We start from the raw sequence: 26,014 nt of genomic DNA, 5'->3' as shown, positions 1-26,014 counted from the left end.
CCGAAAACCGCATATTTTTCAAGGGCGTGACCCCCCCCCCGACATTTTACCCCAACCGGTGACATGTGTTATGACGTCATTGTGTCATAAGATTGGGCATTAAATTCTGAACATTTTGGTGCTGGGTTCTTGTAAAGCGGACAAGAATTGACCGCGTTATGACAAAAACCGCATATTTTTCAAGGTCGTGACCCCCCTGACCTTTGACCCCTAACCGGTAACAAGAGTATGGGCGTCATTGTGTCATATTGCATATCACAAGATGAGGCGTTGAATTCTGAACATTTTGGCGTTAGTTGCATGCAAATTGAATAAAAATTGACCGTGTTATCGTAAAAACACGATTTTGACCTTTTCGTGACCTTGACCTTAGACCCGAACGATCCCAAAATCTAATCGAATGCTTCCTGGCTAATAACCAATCATCCCACCAAATTTCATGCAATTCGGTTTAATACTTTTTGAGTTATACGAATCACAAGATTACAAACAAATAAATAAATACACGCCGACCAAAACATAACCTTTCGCAGAATGCGAAGGTAATTACCAATAATTTGGAAAAAATAATTCCACTTTCACATTATGGGGTATCGTGTGTAGATTGGTGACAAAAAAAAATCTCATTTTAATCCATTTTTAATTCAGGCTGTAACACAACAAAAATGTGAAAATATCAGGGGACATGAATACTTTCTGAATGCACTGTACTTTGCTTTTTCACAAAAAGGCACACTTGAGGATAGATCAATCTGTTTTGGAAAGGCAATGGAAATCTGTTTTTGTGTGTGTGTGTGTGTGTGTGTGTGTGTGTGTGTGTGTGTGTGTGTGTGTGTGTGTGTGTGTGTGTGTGTGTGTGTGTGCGCGTGTGTGTGTGTGTGTATGACCAATTACAAATATCACTGCAAGCAAGTGTTGCTGTCTGATCTTGCAAGGAAATTGCAACTTTCCATTTCAAAGGTGACAATCCTGGACAGGTAACCACTCTGACGCAGGAGGTCAGAGCAGGAATTTGGAATTTTTCCATGGTACTGGCGATAACTCTCCCACTCTTCATGAAAGGACACTGTGGGATCTTTAACGTCCACCAACCAATGCTTGCAGATGGGACGTCCATTTTAACATCCATTTGAGGACAGCACACATTGTTGCCTTGCCCTTCCTGTGAAACATCAAGGTGACAGTTTGTAGTTGGGCTGAGATTGAAATTGGCCGAGTTTATAGTTTGTAGCTGGGCTAGACAGTGCAGACAGAGGTCAGTGCACATATCTGTAGGGCCTTGGCCCACAAGGGAATCCCTTGATATTTTAAAGTTTTAGTGAGTTCAAAGAATGGAGTGTGATTTCTTACTCTGGCAGGCTCTAATAATGTCAACTAGGACTTGTAGCCTTAAGCGCTGATTAAATGTCCATCTGGATGTATCTTTTGGGAATTGTCGTGTACCGTACACTTGTTAGTAGATCTGCTCTTTTTAGCACAACTCGAAGCCTGGTGTTGGCTTCGTGGTTAGGGTGGTGGCTTGAGATCCTAGGGTCCTGAGTTCAAGCCCGTTGGCTGATGAATTCAAATACACCAGGAGGTTAACTCAGCCTGTCATCCTTCCGAGGTCGGCAAAATGAGCACGAGTGTACTGGTCAGGGGGACACTGCATCAGCGGCATAGCCGCGTCCCAACCAATAATGCAACCAGCATCCACAGGCTGCACTAGAGAGAGAGAGAGAGCACAAGGCTCTCTTGTTTCTTCAATTGCGAGCAATCTACTTCGATTCTTTCAAACAAGCGAACTGAGACAAGTCAAATCAAAGACGATATTATGCTACCTTCCAGGTTCTTTGCACTCTGACATAAACCACAGACACTGTGTAAAAATAACAAGTTAATGAAAAGATCTTAAGACAGTTGATGGGTCTCCCACATCCATATTTAGCTGTGAGAGAAAATTAACAAAGGATATTGATCGGAACATTGAAATTAATATTGGAGTCAGTTCCAAAAGCTGACAGTTCGGTTTTTAGGATGATCGTGTTGCAGGTAATAGAGCATAAGGTCATAACCTTCTGTACCATCCCATCAGACTTGTTGGTCTCTGGACTCTTCCTCCACATTCCAAGTTGGTCCAGCAATTGCTTTCGTTTATTGGCAACTGCTTAACAAGACAAAGTAAGTCTTCCTCAAATTATATTGGTGCAGGAGAATGAGAGCACCATGATCATTTTGTTCTTTTATTTTCCTCCTCGTTGATTTTTTCACTCCCTTTTCTTTCTCTACATTCTGTCGCACATATTAAACGAGAAGGAGCAATCCGAGATTGCAGACCCTCACCTGAACTTGTTTTGTGTGGTGTTTGTTTATTTTTATGTGGTGTATTTTGTGTGGCATTTGTGTACTGGTGTGTTACCTAATTAATTAGAGACATAATTAGAACTGCCACTTTATAACTGCTGGTAGTGATGACCAGATACCAAGACATCCCGCTTTGATGCAACCGCACTTTGATTGGCCACCTGACCATGACCCATGACGTTTTTCATTATTATTCAATTGAATTTAGAATGGGATGAAAATATATTCAATTCAAATCAAATGGAAGACCAAATAGGTACAGTCCTGCATTGGAATCGTCAGAAGGAACCCAAACAAGCAAAAAGCAAAGATAAAGTCATCAAAGGGAACCTGGATGGGATTTGCATTTCAGCTGCTACTCCTCTACCCTCAAACCTATCCAGGCACAGTCATGTGAACCTTATAACAACAACAAAAAAAAAATCAAAGAAAAAATCAAAAAGAACCCACACAAAAAACATAAATAATTATGATTGCCAGACTCTGTGTCCAATCAAGTTTAAATTTAAAACATGTATTCCACATCATGACTCGATCATAAGCCTGAAGTTTTATTTCGATTGATTAAGTGGTTCCAGAGAAAACATTATTTAATATTTTTATTGAATCCAATATGGCTGCCAAACCATGTGACCTGTCAATTATTCCTTAACAAACTTATACACATAAAGCATGGGGAACATTTGTGTGAAGTATCCTCTTGATCTGTCCATCTGCTCCGGAGAAGATTTTTTTAGGTTTTAGGATAAATCCAATATGGCTGCCAAACCATATGACTTATGATATCATATGTGTGACCGTTTTGTTCCTCATGGATAGGCAGTCACATGTGTAAAGTTTCACCTCGATCTGTTCAGCCACTCATATTTGAAGTTTTTTTTGGAAAAAAAACAATATAGCTGCCCAATCACGTGACCGATGACGTCATCAATCTTTTTTTCCTGTGAACCATTTTAGCCCTAGATAACCCAAAATTTTTTTCATACTAATCAGATATAGCGTTCGATATATGTAATGATGACGTCATAACGAATGCACTCAGTAGATCACATACCTCCACCGGGCTGAACAGTTTACATTTTGTATCCCACTGATGGGTCAGATCTGAATACGGACCTTAAGCAAAATCGAATCGGCTTGTTCTTGTCACTTAACCAACTCATCCACCTAGTTTTGTCATTACTCCACAACTTTTTGAGACATCATGCAATACATAATTTTTGGCCCCATCTCTCAATGGTGAAGAATCACTTAAAAAATTATCATATACAGATTCAAATCTTCAAAACTTTTTAAAATAATTCGTCCTTGTCACACACCCAACCTGTCCATAAAGTTTCTGTGGAATCCATCCACAACCTTATGAAATATTGTGCTATATATCTTTTTTACCCCTATCTCTCAATAGTGAAGAATCATTTTAAAAATTCTCAGATCCAGATCCGGATTCGGATCTTGACCAAATTTTAGCAATGCTCTCCTTGGCCGGTCACCTAACAGACAAAAAATTTCAGAACGATTGCTTGAAAACTGTGGCCAAAAATCGTGTGAGAAACAGACAGACAAACAGACAAGCAGACAAACGCTACCGACCAACAAACTTGGCCAAAACATTTTTTCACCAAGAAACAAACAAACGGACCCAAACACAATACCCTCTCCTCCGGCAAGGGTAATAAAAACAGGTGTTTCTAATGTCATGGTAATATGACTTTATTTCACTGAATTATCGAGACGGTAATATTTTCAGGATGAATAAATGTATGAACAATTTTTTCTGAAAACATTGAAGATTTCATGCCATGTTGCTGGCGTGTAGCTGCACACCACGATCTCATTCTTCGATGCTTTCCTGTGCATCAGTACGAGGGCCCATCTTCTCAGCTGTGACAGGAAGAAGACATCATTTCAATCAGTGATATTCTGGAAATGATGGCATCTGCCTTTGTTATTATTTTCTAAGGCTCATGGAGAAGGTTGCATATAAAACAAGAAAAAGAGCAATCAGAGATTGAAGACCCTCATCAGAACTTGTTTTGTGTGGTGTTTGTGTAGTTTTGTGTGGTGTATTTTGTGTGGCATTTGTGTACTGGTGTTTTACGTAATTAATAAGAGACATAATTGGAACTGCCACTTTATAACTGCTGGCAGTGATGACCGAGTACCAAGACGTCCCGCTTTAATGCAACCCCGCTTTGATTGGACACCTGACTCTGACCCAAGACATTTTTCATTTTTATTCAATTGAATTTAGAATGGGATTAAAATAAATTCAACTCAAATCAAATGGAAGACCAAATCGGTACAGTCTTGGATTGGAGTCATCAGAAAGATCCCGAAGAAGCATAAAGCAAAGGTGAAGTCATCAGGAGGAACTTGGAAAGGATTCACATTTCAACTGCGACTCCTCTACACTCAAACCCTGTGATCATGTGGTGTTTGTGTACAGGAAGACAAGTTTGTGTTTGTGTGAAGGAACATGCTGACATGACTATCAAATCATTGAAATGAGCACAGCCAAATGAACCTTTTTCAAAACATATAAAATAATAATAAATAAATAAATGAAAAAGAATCCAAATCAAAAAATAAATAATTGTAGCTGTCAGACCATGCATCTGATAAAGTTGAGATTTAAAACATGCATTCCCTATCAGTATTAGATCATAATTGTGAAGTTTCACGTCGATTGATTAAGCAGTTCCAGAGAAAACTTTATTTAATATTTTCTTCAATCCAATATGTCTGCCAAACCATGTGACCTATGACATCATATGTGTGAATTTTTTGTGACTCAGTCACATTTGCTCTACGGCGAGGATAAGGCGGCCGTACGCCCTCTGAATTGACAGAAACGTGCGGCGGCCGCAGAGAAACTGAGCTGGCCTCAGGGAGGCCCGACGCCGTTTGGCTATATTTTACAGGCCGTAAGGTCGCCGTGGAATGAAATTGCGGAGTTATAACTTTTTTTCATTTCTACGTTTGCTGTAGCAATTCGACAAGCCAAGCTATGACGTAGATGTGTTCCATGTCGACCGTACATAGGGCGTGCGGTGGGCTTGCGTTTTCCGTGCGGCTGCTGTAAGCTCTTCTCAATGAAAAATGAATTTTCCCAACCCCCAAAAATTACGGCGGCCGCAGTATTTCCACGGTCGCCGTACGGTGGCCTTGTGGTCTGTGTGACTACCTGTGGGCAACGCAAGGTCGACGCACGGTTCCCGTACGCCTGCCGTGCACCTACGTATGGCCTCCGTGGCAGCCTGCGTCGACCGTGCGTCCATCGTGCACTACCGCTAGAGATCGGAGTATAGGTGTTTGCCTATACACAGTGGTGCCCCAGAATCCGAATTTAATTCGTTCCAGGAGGCTCTTCGGATTGCAAAAAGTTCGGATTCAAAAAATATTTTCCCAATAAGAAATAATGGAAAGTGAATTAATCCGTTCGTGGACCCAAAGAAAACCCACTTTCAAGACACTTTAAACTTAAATTCCCCATGTTTAAGGTAAAATAGGATGAGTGAATGACCTTCGGTGGCGGCGTATTGTATGTAAACTGGTACAATCACCACATTCAAAGGCCCACACAGGCTCGAGCTCCGGCCTGGGTTTCGATCGCTCGCGCACTCTGCGAGAACGCTGCCCCCAGGGCACCTCATCTAAAAAGATGCCCCCAGAACCACAATCACTTTCATCAAACGCATCGGGCTGACGTAATCATGGATATTAAAAATTACAACCGGTTTTGCTGTGAAATTCAATCCTTGCCCGACAGTCTGTCACACCACGTAATCGGATTGCTTTTTGTTAATAATTAAAACACAAGATGATTAAAAAAAATGAAGGTGAAAACACGAGGTAAGGCCTAAGTCACATTTGGCTCGGCGCCGGAGGGTCTACAAAATGTACGGACACTCGCAATTATAAAGCGGCCAGAGTATTTCCACGGTCACACAATGTAGCAGTCACACATGTTTTTATTTTTCGGGTAGCCGCACGGCGTATTTATAAATTGTGGAGAATGAAAACGTGGGGGTGCCGTAATTTTTTGGGGGTTGGGGAAAATTCATTTTTCATTAAGAACAGCTTACGGCAGCCGCACAGAAAACGCAAGCCCACCGTACGCTCTACGTATGGTCGACGTGGAACAAATCTACGTCATAGCTTGGCTTTGTCGAATTGCTACGGCGAGCGTATAAATGAAAAAAGTTATAACTCCGCAGTTATAATTCCCCGGCGCCCCTACGGCCTGTAAAATATAGCCAAACGGCGTAGGGCCACCCTAAGGCCACCTCAGTTTCTCTGCGGCCGCCGCTTGTTTCTGTCAATTCAGAGGGCGTACGGCCACCTTATCCTCGCCGTAGAGCAAATGTGACTGAGTACTTCCACCGACGAACTGAATGAACAAAGCGCGAAGATGCGGGTCGAACAGGTGGGGGAGACACGTGAACAAACATGAACACTACGTTTTGTTTGGTTTTTTTAAATGTATTGGGTTTTTTGGGCCAAACTTTCTCGAAAAAATTGTTCTGATTCCAATTTGTTCAAACAGCTTGGCCGTTCGGATTCTGGAGGACCATGGTATATTATAGTTATAGTATATTCAGTTATATATACTGGTATATTTTATTTCATTAAAAAAGGACTGGTATATATACCCACTCGTTACCGTCCGTCTGGCCGCACGTTCGCATTAGGTCCCCCTGCGGTCGCCTTGCGTCTGCCTTGAAAATTATATTGCCACCGCAGGGACGCCCTAAGGTCACCGTGCGACATCAAATCAAAGACCATATGGCACCCCCCGTTTTCGGTCTCCACAATTTATAAACACGCCGTGCGGCTACCCGAAAAATAAAAACATATGTGACTGCTACATTGTGTGACCATGGAAATACTGCAGCCGCCGTAGAATTGCTAGTGGCTGCAGATTTTGGAGAACCCACGGCCGCCGTGGCAAATGTGACCTAACCCTCATGGAGAGGTGGTCATATGTGTAAAGTTTCGCCTCAATCTGTTCAGCCACTTCAGAGAAGAAGATTTTTGAAGGTTTAAAAAAAAAAAACCAATATGGCTGCCGAATCAAATGACCGATGACGTCATCAATTTTTTTTTCTGTGGACCATTTTATTTCTGGATGACCCTCAAAAATTTTGATACTGATCAGATGTAGCATTCTACATATGCAATTACGACATCATAATGAAGACACGTATAACCTCATAAAAAAATTGAACATTCCACATGTGGGGTACGTGCTGTGTGCCAAGTTTTAATTATTTACTCAGTGCAGTTTCAGAGATACAGAAGTCCAAACTTTTTCCGTTTTTCCAACATGGCTGCCACACCATGTGACCTTTGACGTCACAGTTATCATTAGAACATTCTACATGAGTTGTCACATCCATGATGAAAATTTCGTGTCAATCCGACAAGCAGTTGCGGAGAAAAACACGAAAGTTCTGTGCGGACAAGCAAACAAACACGGATCCAAATGCAATACCCTCTCCTTCGGCGAGAGTAACAAATGCAGGACGCAGACATTTGGAGACATCAATGTGCCTCCATGTGAATTGCAAGGTCATTAAAAGACGACAAACTGTGGGATTGAAACCTGGGATCTCAACATCATGAGTCAACTGCTGAGATGGGAACGATTTCAAAGAAAATGTTGCAAATGTACCCGATATTGTAATTTTTTGTCTTTAACCATTTGTTTCATTAAAATTTTGCAACAAGCGGCATGAGCTTTACACCCTTTATACCTCTTGGTGGCACATTAAAATAAAATGTTTTTGACCCCGACGACTCGGTCCAAGTACTGTGCACTGTACCAATGTTTGTTGATTACGTTGGATTCAGAAAATACGACTTAGCATCTTGGGCGACCTTCATACCCTCCCATTTTCACATTGAGGATCTCGAATTAATTTATATGATTAATTCTAATTTAGCATCTTATCGAGACACTCTCTATGCCACAAGTAAACCATTTAATTCCCTTTATAGTGGGGCAACTTAGCTAAATATAGCATAACAATTGTGCACTTCGTGAGGAAAGCACCAAATTTGGCACACTAGTAGCCTATCATATTATGAACAGATTTGAATATTGGGCCATCTCAAGATCAGCCGCTGATGGCTGTGGCAGCCATTTTCCACTGCCATCAAAAAGTTTGAGAGGGCCCAATATCTAAATCTATTCATAATATGATAGGCTACTAGTGTGCCAAATTTGGTGCTTTCCTCACAAAATGCACAATTGTTATGCTAAGTTGCCCCACTATCACTGTAATTCCATCACTGTAATGTAATTACAGAGAGATTGTAACTCTTGAAAACTTTATCTTTCATCGATACAGATTTCATCTAACAAGTGTGAGCTATACATTGACACCATGTGAATACAATAATGTTAATGAGGTATGTTGTTTTGTTGATCAAAATATCTTGGTTGCAAAAAAATTGACAAAAAAATTCTCAAAACATACAAACTTTTAATGTCGCTAATGGTTCTCTATCAAATAGAAATACATTATATCTTATAAAATTTTGACTCAGGAGGCACGTTTTTATTTCAAAAGTAAGCTGACTCTTCCTTTACTTGGATGAAGTGCGAAATGTTCACCAAAATCTTTCGGATATCTTTGTTTAGTGCAAGGCCTTAGAAGATCACAAATTTAGAGCTTAGATTCTTTTAAATTAGTATCACTGTTCATTTGTTTTCAATGTTCATTGTTTGTTCATATTAGGTGCTTGTGTTGATTTACCAGGCACCAAGCACAATTTTCTGAAATTATCTTTTACTGATGACCGAGGGTGTTAAAACTTACACATGAAGACCTCATACCAGTGCTCCGACTGTCCCACAAGGCATGCAGTCCACTCCGCCAGAGAGAGCACCTTGTTCTGGTCTTTGTCACATGACCTGGCTCAGTACACAAGATTTGGTTCAGGGACAAAGAGAATATTAAGGCTTGTTTGAATATATTAATGACAATGCTTTCTTTTATTTCATGTTCATGGTTTCATGAATATGATTATTTTATTTATCAGCTCTGAGTTTATCCAATAACCTCCTGTTTGCTGACATGACTATGTATTTACGAATTTAATCATTGAAATGAGTTTTCTATTTATGAGATGCTTTGATTATAATTGGAGTGCCCTTAGTTAGTAATCTGCAAGCATCTTTTAGATGGATAATGGGGATATGCAGGTGCCGTGGAACTTTTTGCTTTTTCACTTACCGAAAAAACCCCTTGGAACAATGCTCCAGGGGCATGAGGCGAATGCGTAATGCTCGAAGCTCCTGCTTCTTCAATTCACCATTGCCATCGTGATCCAGAACTGAGAATTGCCACTTCGAGTGGATGAGGATAAGGAAAATAATTGAAAAGGAAAGCAAGATTTTTGGATGAGTGGAACAAACCAACAAATAATTACACAATGCCAGAGCTAAATGCAACGTTTATGCAAATAATATGACTCATATGTTCACATGGCAATGTAAAAAAAATTAACAACAAAGTAACAATTTAATTTTTTTTTTTAGATTGGAGATAGTTGTGTTTTATAATTGCATCTTAAACATCAAAATTTATTTTTTATCCTCAGAGGCCTTTCATGGACATGCGGTATTAAATTTCCAGGCTAAGGGAGGAGGGGTGTGGGCATATACTAGATTGAGAATCATAGAATAAGGGAGGGTAGGAGACCTGGGGAGGAGGAGGTGGAGAAAAATGAAAGGAGGATTGGGAGGACATAGGAGTCAGGAGAGGGAGACCTGGAGGAAGGAGTGTAGGGTTATTCATCGTTATCTACAATGTAAAAATTGTGCTTTGTTTGCATGCATAATATTTAAATGACTTGAGAATTAAAGTGACGTGAACATTGAAAGCTTGGAAGTTATGCAAAGGAAGTGTTCAATAAAATAGGGACATCTCGACAAGAAATACAACCTGAGCAAGATCCAAGCGGTTTGGATGAGTGAGATTGGCAGGTGATGAGGAAGGGTTGATGTGTCCTTCAGTTTCCATTTCACGAAGGTGCAGGAACCAGTCAAGAAGTCTGAACGGAAACTGATCCGATTCTGAACCCTTACATCGGATCTGTTTTGCTGGTGACAAAGTGTATCAAAGGAAATGGTTTGCAAAAGTTAACGACGGAAGAAATTTGATCATAGTACATAATATACGAATGGGAGAAAGTTCTTGTGCACCAGTAAAAAAAAAAAACTACAAAGAATACTGACATATTCCCCAGTTTACCTGTGAATATCTGAAATTAGCACGTGTGTACTGTGCACGGCATGCACAAATTGTCATGCACGTGCACCGAGTCACGTGACAGTGTTACACATGGTACTGAGCAAATTACAATACAGCACGATTCGGTGAATCATCCCAGCTGTGAAAAACATTTTGTATTGAAGTCTAAATGTTGTAAACGTGAGTCCATGACTTTCTGAAAATGAATGTCTACGGCTTTTGGCATGCTTTTGTTTATTGCATGCAATGTCGATGTTCGTATGAGAGCTAATAGGCTGGGCAGAAAATCCAGAAACTGAGCACCTTAGGGCATTTTTTGTTAAAAGTTGGTAATAAGCTGTTAAATAATTAAAGTGTGCTGAATCTAAATTTGCTTGTTACCAAGCATATTTTTGAGTATTAAGGCTTCAAAATAGCAACTCGCATCGATACGTCAAAACACGTATTTTTTGCCAGAAAATGATTTTTCACTTGTACTGCAGTACTGCAGCATTTGTATTTCATTGATATATTTTACACTAAAACATCATATTTTGCATTGGTAAAACAACATTTCATAAACACCCAATGTGCTCTGCAACTTACAGAACTTGCAGTACTTTTGATGATTACTGACTGTGACACATGTTGGAACTGCAGATTTATTGTGTTTTATTTAACATAATTGTAAAGATCATTTTTTTTAATTGAAATCACATTTGTGTAGATATGAAAATGACCATATATTTATTGAGCAAGAAACTGAATATGATATATATCACTGATTGTGTTTTAGTAAAACATTTATCATGTTCATGTAAGTTCAATATGACTACTGCAGATTGATATGAATACGCAGAGAGAAAATAAAGCAGAATGTTCAGGGTAACTCATTGTTGAATTTAACTTGTGGCAGCAAATATAATTGAAACATATTGTTGTGGTTACCAGATTCGCAAACCACCATTCAGGTCCCTTAGGTGAGGTATCTCGGTAAGTGCATGTGTAGTTAGGCCCAAACCCGTTGTCTAGTGGGAATACATGTCATTTATACGTGCTGCGACTCTTCAGGATAGCCGTTTTTCTTTTACTATCTTTATTTTGGACCAACCGCCATGATCACAACCACAACATCAACCACCGACCACAACCACCGCTTCACCACAACCGTAGCGTCGCCACCGTTCTTGCCCCGCTGTGGGTACCGGTGTTGGACTCATGCAGAACGCGCGTCGAACAGCGTGTACAAAATCACGGATTTTCTGCTTCAAAAACGGATCAAAAACGACACACGCCCACTTTTTGCCGTCCAATCGGTGAGCGAGGGGCGAATTGGCCCCGCCCCCAGAACGATCGATATATGCAAATTTGTGGATCAAAAAGCCTTCACGCCCACTTTTTCTCGGGCCAATGGGGAGCGAGGTGAAAGGTCAAAGGGAGGGGGTCAAAGGCGAAGTTACGGGGGGATAAAAGGACGGTGTTCGTCAGTCAGAAGAGAGTCGCAGTCAGAAGAGGGTCGGAGAGTCAAGAAGAGGAGAGTCAAGAAGAGGAGAGTCGGAAGCAGAGGGTCAAGACTTCGCGGGCGGTGGAGCTGCTCGTCGTGTGCGTTGGAGTCGGAACGGAGGGGACGGAGCTGTGGAAAGGCGGCGACACCAGACGAGGGGGTGCTCGCGTCGTGCAGGAAGCTGCACCCGAGGGAGGCCGACAGCGCGACCTGGCCGAGGTGGAGACGCTCGTCGCATATAATAAAGATCCTCTATACCCCGAGCATCAGCAACCCCCTCCTGTTTCCCCCCGCGCTGAGATAGTGCGACCAAGGGGGCCCCGTTCCCACCCCCTGCCAGGCACTGTCCACGAGGCCCGCGGGTTGCGGGGCCATCGCCGCTCCGCGTCTCATCACCAGACGGGTAGGCCCGACCCGGTCTCGGCCTCAGGCCGCCTCATTCTTGGGGGATTTCTTTTCCTTGGTTTTGGGTATGTGTTGTCGGCGCCGTCTGTGAAGTAGAATTGTATAAGTGTTGCCGTGTGCTCGGTAGTCGGTATTAGCTCTGCACTGTGTTTTCACTTTTATGTTTGCTTTTTGTGTAAATGGAATTCTGTTTTCTTTTTTTTGTGTGCATTTGGTGGAATTGTATTTGTGTGCTTTCCGTTCGTCGCGAATAAATGTGCTTTATTGTTGAACTGTTCTCCCGCTTCGCTTCGTCTTTTCCTCCATTGAATCCCCATCTTGCTTCACGTAAAGGGTTGGTAGTGGGCTGAATACGCCCGATAATTAATCGAACCGTCGAGGTCGACGATAACACCGCTCGGTTATTCTGATAGTACGGAACGGGTCGCTTAAGTGGCCCGTGTCCGAAGTCGACCTGCGGCGAGGTGCGATCGCCCGGTCTACCCTCCGCGTGGGTACTTAGGTAGGTCGAATTTGGCGAGCAACCCTATCCCACGCGGGGGCTGATTGGCTCGATCGCGGTGAGACCGAAAGGTCCACCCGTGACTGGTTCCCGGCGTTAGTCCGAGAGGGTCACGACTGGATTGTCCGTCCGGTGGGCGACGTGCCGCGATTCGAGTTACGTGGCCGTCCGCACGCCGGCGGGCGCGAAGACCGCAACAATATTATCATCACAAGTCTATGATTCACCAACATTCAGACATGATTCTGGTAGCAAATGACACTTGCATGCTCCAGTACATAAGAGGCTTGACTTACGGCACTTGCATCGATCTGTACTACACCTTGTTTTACAAGAACATGCAGTTACTTCAATGCAACTTTCTGGCACTGCTGGGAGGGACATCAGCTCTGGAGTAAGTTTTCCATCAACTAGTTTCCACCCTAATGCAGTAGGTTCAGGTAAGTTAGGATATGCACAGCATGCTTGCAACCACACCATTGCTTGGTAATGTGATCACTGGATATGGTAACAGAGGGCATCACTTGTTGGAGGAAGAGAGGACAATGAACGCGAACGAGTGAAGTATACGACTTTTGCCTTATCAACACTATCCACCTCCTCTAGACCATATATTCTGCACAGAAATTTATCTGCAGCTGTTATTGTTTCTTGATTAAGTTCACCTCTTCCCAGATCTTTCAGCAGTTGATGGTGTTGCTTGAAGATCTTCCATGCAGTCTTCTTATTGTGCCCAGCTATGTAGGAAACTGAATCACAGCCTGTTAGGGCATGAAAGGCAAGCAGTGATTCCAATGCAGATGATACATCAGGTAAGTCATTGATGATCTCATGTATTGGAATGTACTTTGGTTTCAGTGCTGTTCCACATTTCATCCAGAGGTTGGTGCATGGCATTGTATTGAAATGTGCCAACAGTAGCACAAGTATATCTGTGCCCCGTGCTGACACAACTACATCCTGTGATTCACTATGAAGGCAATGAAGTATGAGATGTGTATCAGCTTCTTCATGTTTTGCTTTGAGACTAGAAACATCGATTGATGGATTTGTACACTGGACCTCATCTTCATCATCAAATCCTCCAGCAACTACAATGATTTTTTCTTGTGGCACATTTTCAATCAGTTGCTGGGAAAGAAACCTGGCAAGATCAGCTTTGTTTTGTGGGAGTGCCAGAAAGTTTTTCCAGTTGATGGGCAAAGGCACAGTTCAGTCTTCAAGTTTTTTACATATTGGTTGCGCTAATTGATTCCGCCTTTCCCGTGTAGCAGATTTAATTGACACATCATAGTATCGATCGAATATGACATCTATTCGATCAAAATTTTGACCTGCTCGCAAAACAGCTTGAATATATGCATCAGCTAGATCACCAAATGTTTTTGCTCCTGTAGGTTTACCAAGTGACTGGACAAGAGCTGGTCCATCAATGATTAAACATGAAGATTCTGATGGTCTGATGTTTGCTGGACAGGTTGTTTGTGAAGTTAATACACCCACCAGCAAGGACTTGTCTCCAACTCGAAGAGATCCATGAGTTTCTGCCAGAGAAAGGGGGACTGGCATCAGTTCATGTTTTAAGATTTTTGGTAAATCTACTTGTCTTCCTGCTTCATATGACGTCACAAGCCACTGTGGTATATTCCTATCTGCCTTCAGTATTTGTTCTTTCCCTGCACTTTTCCTGGAGACATTGTAAAGATCTGAGAATGTTCATGCCTTGTTCTTAGGCAGGGGGTCATGAAACGCTAGTTTCTAAAAAAAAAAAAAAAAGGCTCGTTCATTGGTCTTAAAAAATGGATCTCTTTCCAAAAAATGGATCTCTTTCCAAAAAATGGATCTCTTTAGCCTTTCTAAAAAGGCAAGTTCATTGGTCCAACACATGTCTGCACTTTGATAAAATCCCAATGAATCTTTAACAAGCACCAGCTGATAAACAGAGCCATATCTAATACATCCTGACCTTCGCTGATCCAGTAAAATCATATCCTCAATTATATATATATATATATATATATATATATATATATATATATATATATATATATATATATATATATATATATATATATATATATATATATATATATATATATATATATATCCAGGTTCCTCCTGATGACTCCATCTTTGCTCTTTATTTATTCGGGTTCCTTCTGATGACTCCACCGCAGTATTTGGTCTTCTATTTGATTATCTTGTTACAGGGATTTATTTTTAGTTCTTTGGATCATATAAATTCTCTGTTTCCAAAAAATTCATATTGATCTTTCCCTTTTTCAGGAGCTGAGATAAAATCGACGAATTAGCCAGTATGGAGACCACAATCTACCAATGGAAGCCCCAGGCTTGGCACCACACTGATTATGATGTACGCATTATCTCTTAATAAGACAAGTCTTCAACACTTCAGAAGGTCACTTCAATTGAACCTTTGCATTTTGCCAAACAGAAGAGACAATGTTTTTGGGGTTTTTTTATGTAGATATAGTTGAGACTCGTGGAAGAACTAGTACATTGAATGGATCAAAAATGTAACAGGACACAAAAGGAACAGTGGAAAGGGGTGGGACCCCAACACCAGAATTGAAGGACAAGATAGAGGGAGATTTGGACAAACAAGAGGTGTGGCAATGAGGGAGACTTGGACAAACAAGAGGTGTGGTGAGGAATGTGGGGTTGGAAGGGATGCATGGGGGTAGACAAGATGAATACAGAAGGAAACTTTCAGGAGAAAAAAACTGGAAACTTGGAAGCAGGAGGGCTTGGGGTGGGGTGGGGTGGGAAAATGGAAATAGTAAAGGTACGAAAGATCATGGTTTTGGATTGGGGATGATATACGATGGTGGTGAAGAGCTGTCTTGAAGACCTGGAGGGAAGAATGAGATTGAAGAGAATAGGGAAGTTGGTTCCAGAGTTGGGAGTAAAAAGGAACAAATGAGTAGAGGTGAGCAGTGATCCTGGATTTAGGTAGTTTAAGAAAAAGGGGGTTGACGGACCATGTGTGCCCCACAGAAAAGTTGGGGGAAACAAAGAACAGAAAGAGCAGAGGGTGCAAGACCAGAAAGGGGGGCAGTAGAAGACAGAGAGACCACCGACCTGTCTGCGATAGCATAGTGATTGACCCATAGACAGCTTAATTATGGGAGATTCCAATAATTTTGAAGGCCTTGATTTCCATGGCATTAAGCTGAGCAAGGTGTGAGGCAAGGGAGAAAGCCCAGAGGGGAGAGCAGTACTCCATAAAGCTGTGGATGAAGGTCTTGTAGGTGGATTGGAGTTAAGGTGTGCCAAGGAAGGACTTTCGATGACAGAGGATGCCCATTCAGTGGCTGGCTTTAGAAGCCAACTTTGAAATGTGGTTTTCCCAAGAAAGATAATGGCTAATAGTAAGGACCAGAGTTTGAGTGACTGAACTTCCTCAAGAGGATTAAGAAAGGAGATGGGTGGACAGCGAGAGGGGGGTTGCAAGATAGTCCTTTCGGAGAGAGTAAGAGTGTGAAATTTGGCTGGATTGAAAGATGTATTCCAAGTGCTTGACCAGCTTGTGATTTTGTCAAGGTCTGAAAAGTGGAAGAGGCTGCTGCCTGCCTGTTTGATGGATGAGGTATGTCATGGCAGAGGGTGGAGTCATCAGCATATTAGAGAAAGAGGATTTTCCAGAGAGTCAGAGAGATCATTTATGAAGATCAGGAATGGGACAGGGCCCAGAACTCTGCATTGGGTAACAGGGAGAATAGATTAAGGGATTCCGTTGAGAGCCACACATTGGCTATAAGAGTGGCGGATGTCAGGAAGCCATGTGTGGAGTTGGCCTCAGACGTTATTGCTAAAAGACTGGAACAAGACTTTCATCCAGACATTTTGGATCTAAAAACGCTTGTGGCATGGTGAATGCTGACAAAAGTACACACTGAGAAAGAGCTGTGAACTCAATGAAAAGAAGAGACTCCTGGAAGAAGCCACATGCATACTCAGACCGAAGACGATGAAGAAAGCGACATTGATCAACCTAAACATTCAACTTGATTACAAAGAGAAGCTTTTAGTTATATGGCTCTGCGTTATTTGTGAGCAATGTTTTACGAAGTATAAGAAGGCAAGCATGGCAATGACGCAGAGTAGGGTTCCACGTTGGTAAGAAAAGCTCAGGAACTTGATGACAGAGACATCATTGATAAAGTATGAGGTTATCCAGGTGCATCAGTTGATGTTGTGGCATTGAATGTGACCTATAACAGGACTTGCATGAATGCCTAGATGATCTAGAACAGCACTCGGTAGAGCGCATACCTCTGCCAGGCTGAATAGTTTACGTTTTGTATCCCACTGATAGGGATCTGGATCCGGAGCATTTGTCTTTGTCACACACAAATCGAATTGGCTTGTTTGTGTCACCTATCGAAATGGTCCACCAAGTTTTTTCATAAATCATTCATAACGTTATGTAATATCTTGATACAAGCTAATTGGGTTATTTTTATGACTTGTAATAACCCCTCACACTGAGAGTGACATTATATGATGCACATTTACAGAAAATAATTTGTGTCCCTCTCCCTACCCTGAACCCCACGGTCTGAATTTTATTTTTAAGCATTTAAAACTTTTCAGTGCACAGCACAAGGAAAACCACCAGTTTTGAACTCCTTCCATACAATGGTTTCGTGATGCATAAAAGTCAAACATAAAAATAAACCCAGAAACAACGAAACAAGATAGATGTGCACAGCATGATACTTTCAAAATCCAAATAACAAATAGTTTGCCATTCATCTCAACACCTGTTGCAAAGGAAATATTCAACTTACTGAGTTGGAAAGCTAATAATCGATTTGGAACAAAAAATTATTTATTTAATCACAAACTTGTCTGTTTTAAAAGACTGTGTTTCTGGGATTGAGGAAAAAGAAGAGGGACCATGAGCTTGAATGTAACACTTCCAACGGTAATATTAATTATTCTGTGACAGCAGGGACCATTATAGTGGGGCAACTTAGCATAACAATTGTGCATTTTGTGAGGAAAGCACCAAATTTGGCACACTAGTAGCCTATCATATTATGAACAGATTTGGATATTGGGCCATCTCAAAATTTTTGATGGCAGTGGAAAATGGCTGCCACAGCCATCAGCGGCTGAATTTGAGATGGCCCAATATCCAAATCTGTTCATAATGTGACGTCCACGGGACTTGAACAGTCCCGCCAACGTAGAATGAGCCGAAACGATGGAGGCGGTTTATTTATTTATAACCCAAGCATGGCGGTTCTAATCACTCTACCGCAAACGGGACGAGGAAGGTGGCACGAGTCACTTTTCACTGAGTTGATGATGTTTATTTGTTTTTATTATCACCAGAAATAACAAGACTCGGCAAGAAGAGGGATCCGTGGCGATTCGATGGGATGGTGTGGGATCGGGCGTGGGGAAAAACACAGAAAATTCCAATGAATATACAGTTCTCAATCCCTCTAAGGCGCCAAGCACGCGCACACACACACACACACACACACACACACACACACACACACACACACACACACACACACACACACACAAAACGTAGCTATTTCTGGTGGTCAGGCTGGACCGTGGTGTGGACGCAACTGTCCCTGGATCGGCATCGGACGAGCTGGCCTTGCTCTCATCAGGGGGGCAGGAGAAACCGTGGTGCTGTCAACCTCCTGGTCTTGGCCCAAGTCCGCTCACAGCCACCAGGGAACCAGTTCTGGCGCCAAGTTGCGAGCAGGAGAGGGAGGCAGGTCCGCCCGCCGTTCGACCCCGTACTCCGAGTCAGCAGAACCCCAGAGCCAACCAAGGTGAGGCACGAGGCTCAGCAAGGCTCCAAGACACGCTCAAGAACACGATCGACTCTCCACAACAACAAGGACGCTCTCTGCCGCCACAGGGAACCACACCAAAAAAACACGATCGTTCTGGTTGTAATCTTCTTCTTCTTCCTTTTCGACCCCGAACAGAACCTTTTTATCCTTCGTCCTCGTCACTTCCAATCGAGCCGTTTATTGGCCCACCGCCATCGCCTTCCGCCAATCGTGATCACGGGGCGGAGCCATCCGCTGCACCGTCCTGTGACGTCAAGGCCAGTCTTCAGAGACTACCAAAAGGGGTTTACGCAGACACACTTACCCTATCCCGTGTCCCTATCTAATTACGTGACATTTATCATTTCCCCCTTGAAGAAATGAACATTTACTAGACAACTTATCACCACTGACTTGCTACTTATTACATCGAGATCCTGGTAAACTCCAACAGCATGGCATACCTAATTAAACATCCTAATTACCCTTTGAATACATACCCCCCCCTCAAACGTAACACTGCCCCCTCCTCTGGTACCGCAGCTCCTGCAAGGTATATCACAGGCGCTACCGTACCAGCCTTAACACTTACTGACTCACACCTAATTAACCTAACGAAATAAAGTAGGAGGGGCAATGGGCAGCGAGTCGCAGCTAACTTACCTATCCTGCTTAATGTACTACCCCCTTATGGCCTTATCCTCGCCTAAACAATCATTGTTTTTTTTTTTTATTTCATAAGAGCACTGAGTGAAGTTGCACTCCATCTTCTCGATCATCGCTCTTGCCCAGCACTCTTCCAGTGATCTGGGGAGGGGAAACAAAAGGTTCCACAAAAACACAACACTTATACTTTACATTCCTACTCTAAGCCTTAACGACACTATTCACAGGATATTTACACTTGAGCGCCTCCCCCAGTGGATGCTAATAGACCCAGCGTTACCTGGGGAGCCAATTTTCAAATTTTTTGACCCCAAAATTATGCGGACATCATGCTCTTGCTGCACCTGTCAAGTTGTGCGGGATCGAGTGGGACTCGCACATCTTCACAACACTCACACCATGGTCATCATCACATTTCTAGGTCATGGTCCTCATTTTAATCATGCATGCTGAATCCCGTCGTGGCCGTGGGGTGGGTTACCACAAGATGATGGGGGCATCTCAGGTGCAACCATGCCCACAGGTAAGCTTTAGTCCAACCCGGACGCTTCTCCGCCCCGCTCCCTTTGATTCCCTCCCCCCTGGTAGCCATCAGCTCTAATCCCGTACAACACTCTAGAAGGGGTCTCACTGGCTCCTCTGGCCTTCCTTGGTCGCCAAGGTCCTACCCGCCTTGGTCGCCCAACCAGACCCTCTCCCAGTTGCCTCCAGACACTGTCACCATTAGCCACCAGGTGGTGAATCTCCTTGAAGGGGGTCGCAATTCACGCTCACCGTGAGCTTCAGCAATCCCTGTGGACAAGCACATCACCCCCACCCACAAAACCCACATGACTCCCCCACCCCATCGGCCTTACATGTAACACCTGCATTTCTAACACTTCACCGACCATGACCTTCCCTGTTACCACACCATGCCCAACAAAAAAAACAATGTGTGCACCATACATTTCACTTCTTCACTTAAAACAACTCACACAGCACTTCTCACCCGATCCACGCACCAGCCATTGGACAGCCACTTGTGCCCGCTTTGTTACCAATTACCCACTGTCCCGATTGTCACTCTAAAATCGAGCAGAACTTACAAACCCATGCCAATTTTCCCACAATTCATTTTTTTCCACTAAAGGAGGCACTTCACCACAATCTCACCAGCCGTGCATGGCCCTATATGCTCAGCCCGATCTAGTCTCCCGGACCCCCGATAGTGATCTCTGGACCCGACCTATGAAAGGGCATCTCGGATAGACCTGGCCGTTCAGCAGGAGGATTCACCCTCTCCGAGTCTAAAAGTCCATTGGAGGGTCCCTCCATCGCTGGGTACCGGCAATATCGTTGCATGTGTCCTCTTCGCCCGCACCGGAAACAACTCCCCATAAAAGGCCCCCGTGAGTAACGGTGAAATGTCTCTTCCGGTTCCGGACCCCCTCGGCCATAATCGAATTGCTCTATTGGCTGCTCTGGACCCCGCCGCTTTGGCACACTAACTACCGGATTACCCTTTATCAAACTTGACAGTTTCTGGCAAATTTCCTGAAACATTTGGGTAATGCCAATTTCTCCCAGCCCCCCTCCCTGATCCTGGATCTCCGCCTGTCGGATCGTCACCGATGGCCTCTCGGGCACCCGACCCGGCCGACTCCACGAGGCCAGCCTGGCCGCGCACTCGGCCGCTCGGTGCACGGTGGGTGGATCCTGTAGCTCCACTAGCGCTCGGACCTCAGGGTCAGGAAGAGCAGCTAAAAATTTCTCTAGTGCCAGTCTGTCCCACACCTCCACTGTAAGGTCCCGATACGCGATCCTGACTGATTGGTAAATGTCCTGTGCCAGCTCCTGCACTGCCTCACCCGGCTTTAATCTGCGGTGCTGGAGCTGAGCCCGCACCAGATCACAGTTTGCCGCGAACCCAAACCGACGGCTCAACGCCTCGCAAATGTGGGAGCTGGTCAACATCCCCTCCGCGATCACGTTTAACACGTCCGCGGCTGGTCCCCGCAACGTTGCCACCAAATTCCCTGTACGTTCCTGCTCATTCCACCCGTTTAGTCGGGAAATGCACTCAAATTGCGTCAGAAAAGCTTCAACACTCCCTGACCCGTCGAAATTTACCAGGGGGATCACTTTTACGGTGGCCCGCTTCTCAGTTTCTCCCTTATCCAAATCCAGCCCAGGGATCAAACACCCTTGTGGCTGCGTATCCAATTTCTGAGCCCACTGTGGCCAAAGATGTTTTGTGGTGAGGGTCTCATGGGTCAATTTTGCCTCCTGTTCCAAACGTTGAATGGACTGATTCACCTCTTCCCGCAGAATCTTCTGGGCCCGCACAACCTCCTCCAAGGCTCCGTCGCGAGTTTGTAGCTGCTCCTCAACCAACCGGGACACTCTACTTACAAAAGACGGCTCTACCAGGCCTTTATCCAAGACTTCATCTTGGCTCATAATTTTATCTTGTTCGTCCAAACGACCCTCCAATCCTTTTACCTCCTCCGCCAAATTCATCCCTTGCTTCCTCAGCTCTCCCCACTCTTCAACTTGCAGCTGCATACGAGCATCCACACAGGCACGATGACGTTCCAGGCTTTCATCCACTTTATCAACCCGAATGTTCGTTGCATCAATTTTATCTACCAATTTTTTTCGTATATTTTCCCCCTCCAATGTAATTTCTACCTTTGTTTCCTCCAATCTATCCTCGAATTTACTTTGTATTTCTCCCAATTTAACATCCACACTATCCTGCATCTCAGTTTTCATTTTCTCCATATTTTCCCCCAATTCATCCCTCATTAAATCAATCCGTGCACCCAACTGTACCCCCATTACCCCCAATTGATCTGTCATTTCTGCCCTCTGTGTCACGAATTGATTTTCCATTTGTGCCGTCATTTCTGCCCTCTGTGCCGTCATTTCTGCCCTCTGTGTCACGAATTGATTTTCCATTTGTGCCGTCATTTCTGCCCTCTGTGTCACGAATTGATTTTCCATTAGTGCCGTCATTTCTGCCCTCTGTGTCACAAATTGATTTGCCATTTGTACCGTCATGTCCCCTATTAAACGTTCCAACAGTGTCTGGATCGTCATCGCACCGGTTTCCGGCGCTGCCGGCCCCGTTATGGGCGATGAAGCACGGTCCACGCTCGGAATGGGGGAGGTTCCAACCCTACCCCCGTCTCTCCCCTCTTCCCCCGACTCGCTGCCAGACACGTGGCCTTCCTCCTCAAACATCTGCACATCCGCCATGGTGCAGAAGTCCCGTTTGCTGCCAATTAATTTAAATTTGAAAAATCCCGCCAAAATTTTCCCACGCTCGCGAGCTTTTCTGTAGTAATTTTATATTCCAATTCGTGGCGAGATTTTAATCTTGGTATATTCTCCCGATACCAAATATAATTTCGAGGGGTTCGAACATCCCACTCCTGACACCAATGTGACGTCCACGGGACTTGAACAGTCCCGCCAACGTAGAATGAGCCGAAATGATGGAGGCGGTTTATTTATTTATAACCCAAACATGGTGGTTCTAATCGCTCTACCGCAAATGGGACGAGGAAGGTGGCACGAGTCACTTTTCACTGAGTTGATGATGTTTATTTGTTTTTATTATCACCAGAAATAACAAGACTCGGCAAGAAGAGGGATCCGGGGCGATTCGACGGGATGGTGTGGGATCGGGCGTGGAGAAAACACAGACAATTCCAATGAATGTACAGTTCTCAATCCCTCTAAGGCGCCAAGCACACACACACACACACACACACACACACACACACACACACACACACACACACACACACACACACACACACACACACACACACACACAAAACGTAGCTATTTCTGGTGGTCAGGCTGGACCGTGGTGTGGACGCAACTGTCCCTGGATCGGCGTCGGACGAGCTGGCATTGCTCTCGTCAGGGGGGCAGGAGAAACCGTGGTGCTGTCGACCTCCTGGTCTTGGCCCCAGTCCGCTCACAGCCGCCAGGGAACCAGTTCTGGCGCCAAGTTGCGAGCAGGAGAGGGAGGCAGGTCCGCCCGCCGTTCGACCCCGTACTCCGAGTCAGCAGAACCCCAGAGCCAACCAAGGTGAGGCACGAGGCTCAGCAAGGCTCCAAGACACGATCAAGAACACGATCGACTCTCCACAACAACAAGGACGCTCTCTGCCGCCACAGGGAACCACACCAAAAAAACACGATCGTTCTGGTTGTAATCTTCTTCCTCTTCCTTTTCGACCCCGAACAGAACCTTTTTATCCTTCGTCCTCGTCACTCCCAATCGAGCCGTTTATTGGCCCACCGCCATCGCCTTCCGCCAATCGTGATCACGGGGCGGAGCCATCCGCTGCACTGTCCTGTGATGTCACGGCCAGTCTCCAGATATACCAAAGGGTTTACGCAGACATACTTACCCTATCCCGTGTCCCTATATAATTACGTGACATTTATCATTTCCCCCTTGAAGAAATGAACATTTACTAGACAACTTATCACCACTGAATTGCTACTTATTACATCGAGATCCTGGTAAACTCGAACAGCATGGCATACCTAATTAAACATCCTAATTACCCTTTGAATACATACCCCCCCCCTCAAACGTAACAATAATATGATAGGCTACTAGTGTGCCAAATTTGGTGCTTTCCTCACAAAATGCACAATTGTTATGCTATATTTAGCTCAGTTGCCCCACTATTAAGAAGGGCACAGAGCATTTGCTTCATTTTACATCCTCATTGACACTCACATGAAGACATGCAATATGTTTGTGAAGTACAACATGCTGTCTTTTGATTCGATCCATCAGCAATGCGACGGGATCAAAGCATGCCTCATCTTATTAAATGCAGGCATTTCCATTGTGAAATTCAGATAATTTCCTTGATCTTGATGTGTCGCTACTAGAATGATTCCCTCCTACTACGGGTGGGAGTTTCGATCCCCTGAGCCAGATTTGAACCTCATACTTGAGGCAGCAGTGAAACACTTTATTATCCAGCTATTAATTGACTGCTCTGTATGTCATGGATGGCTATTTGTTCGGTGATAACTGGAGGTTACTTGGTGCCAAGCAGAAAACGCTTTTCATTTTCTTACCTTTGTAGTTGAGCTAAATTCAGACCTGAGAAGGACATTGCAGTTATACGTATCACCCACTTTGGCTTTTGGAAGAAAAGAATAGCCTCATTGTTTTGCTGATAAGCTTTTCAATTATTTTAAATTCATATGTGCTGTGACATAAAACATTTATTTAAAAACGTGGCTTAAGTTCTCATTAAACAGAAGCAATTTAAAATTAGCCAATAAATATTTGGGTGTATTTTTTCAGTTTATCCACATGTTTCCCTTCCTTTATCCCAGAGTAAAGCTCTTACCGACACAAGGGCCAAAGTAGGCTAGAAGGATTCGTCGACGGCGTGCACATGCTTCTTTATGTAGCCAACAAAGACTTTGGAACTGACGGCCAAAGCTGCTGCAAACTGCTTGTCCTTCACTGAAATGTAGAAAAGGAAACCATGACACACAGGTATGCAATAGGTTGAAGCATTTCTTTGCACACAAAATCGAGGCTAATTTGGTGTTGTTTTTGCAGGTGGTAAAAGGAAGGAATTAGAATTACAGGAGGTATATTAAAGGAATTGGAGCGAGGGGAAGTTGGATCCAGAGATGATCGGATGAGTAGGCTCAATTTGGTGAATATGTGCAAATCAACTGCAAATGATGATCAAATGTTTACCATAATGAAGTATTACAAGCCGGGAGGCGATGATGGTTCATGGGCATTATTGACCAATGCCACAATAGGTACAATTGAGTTAGTGGAAGCTTTTGAGGAAGCCCTACCATAAAAACCTATCTCTTCTTTCAAAATTTACCAAATCAAATCGGATTTTTTATATGTTGTACTTATGGACATTATGCACAGCTTCTAGGAAATGAAATTACGAGAAAAAAAAATCGAGAAAAAAAATATATAAATAAAAAGTTCAAGTGGGCGTGGCTCTGCCCACAAGGGGCGTGGCTCTGCCCACAAGGGGCGTGGCTCTGCCCATAAGGGGCGTGGGACACCCCACATACAAAAAGACACAACGAGACCATATCTAGCTTGTGTCCAAGTTTCATCAAGATCACATCAAACGTCACTAACTATGATCTGGAGAGAGTGACAGACAGACAGACAGACAGACAGACAGACCGACAGACAGACACAATGAAAATAGTGGTCACTGCTGGCGCCCGCGAACCAATATCATTATTATATGGATGTTTGAAGGCAGAAAGAGACTTTCACAGAGTCGAAAATGTTGACAAGCAGTGAAGGAGTTTGTAGGAAAATAAAACTCAAGAAAGTGCACATTCAGGGTCCTGAAAGTTGGAGAGAGAGAGAGAGTAGTTGGTGCAGTGCCAGCAGATGCTGAGAATCAAGCCAGGAAGCAGCACCGACAATATTTAAAGTATTTGATATGATTAATTTGGCCAACCGCCGACCTCTCAGAATCAGAGCAGATATAATCGAACC

General features: G+C 43.7%; 1 protein-coding gene across 5 annotated transcripts in view; it reads right to left on the bottom strand.

Moving 5' to 3' along the window:
* Positions 1–4,040: 4,040 nt before the first annotated feature.
* Positions 4,041–26,014, bottom strand: part of LOC147017974 (SPARC-like) — an 83,939-nt gene continuing 61,965 nt past the window's right edge. The window contains exons 4-10 of one of the 5 annotated variants that reach the window (XM_085897109.1): positions 24,870–24,988; positions 14,401–14,541; positions 13,663–13,758; positions 10,299–10,456; positions 9,588–9,700; positions 9,171–9,265; positions 4,041–4,227 (exon numbers count right to left, since the gene is read on the bottom strand). In XM_085897109.1, coding sequence (XP_085753235.1) covers positions 4,178–4,227; positions 9,171–9,265; positions 9,588–9,700; positions 10,299–10,456; positions 13,663–13,758; positions 14,401–14,541; positions 24,870–24,988 — 772 coding nt within the window. In that variant the 3' untranslated portion in view covers positions 4,041–4,177. Of the gene's footprint in view, positions 4,228–9,170; positions 9,270–9,587; positions 9,701–10,298; positions 10,457–13,662; positions 13,759–14,400; positions 14,542–24,869; positions 24,989–26,014 lie in introns of all 5 variants that reach the window. The other 4 variants (XR_015062211.1, XM_085897110.1, XM_085897111.1 and 1 more) reach the window with 4 other exon arrangements.

This window comes from Eptatretus burgeri, chromosome 10, assembly GCF_056783735.1.
Source record: "Eptatretus burgeri isolate ZD-2024b chromosome 10, Ebu_testis_v1, whole genome shotgun sequence".
In the NCBI taxonomy this organism is placed as follows: domain Eukaryota; kingdom Metazoa; phylum Chordata; class Myxini; order Myxiniformes; family Myxinidae; genus Eptatretus; species Eptatretus burgeri.
Note: the sequence above shows the minus strand (reverse complement) of the source record. Positions and strands in the feature narration are given on the sequence as shown.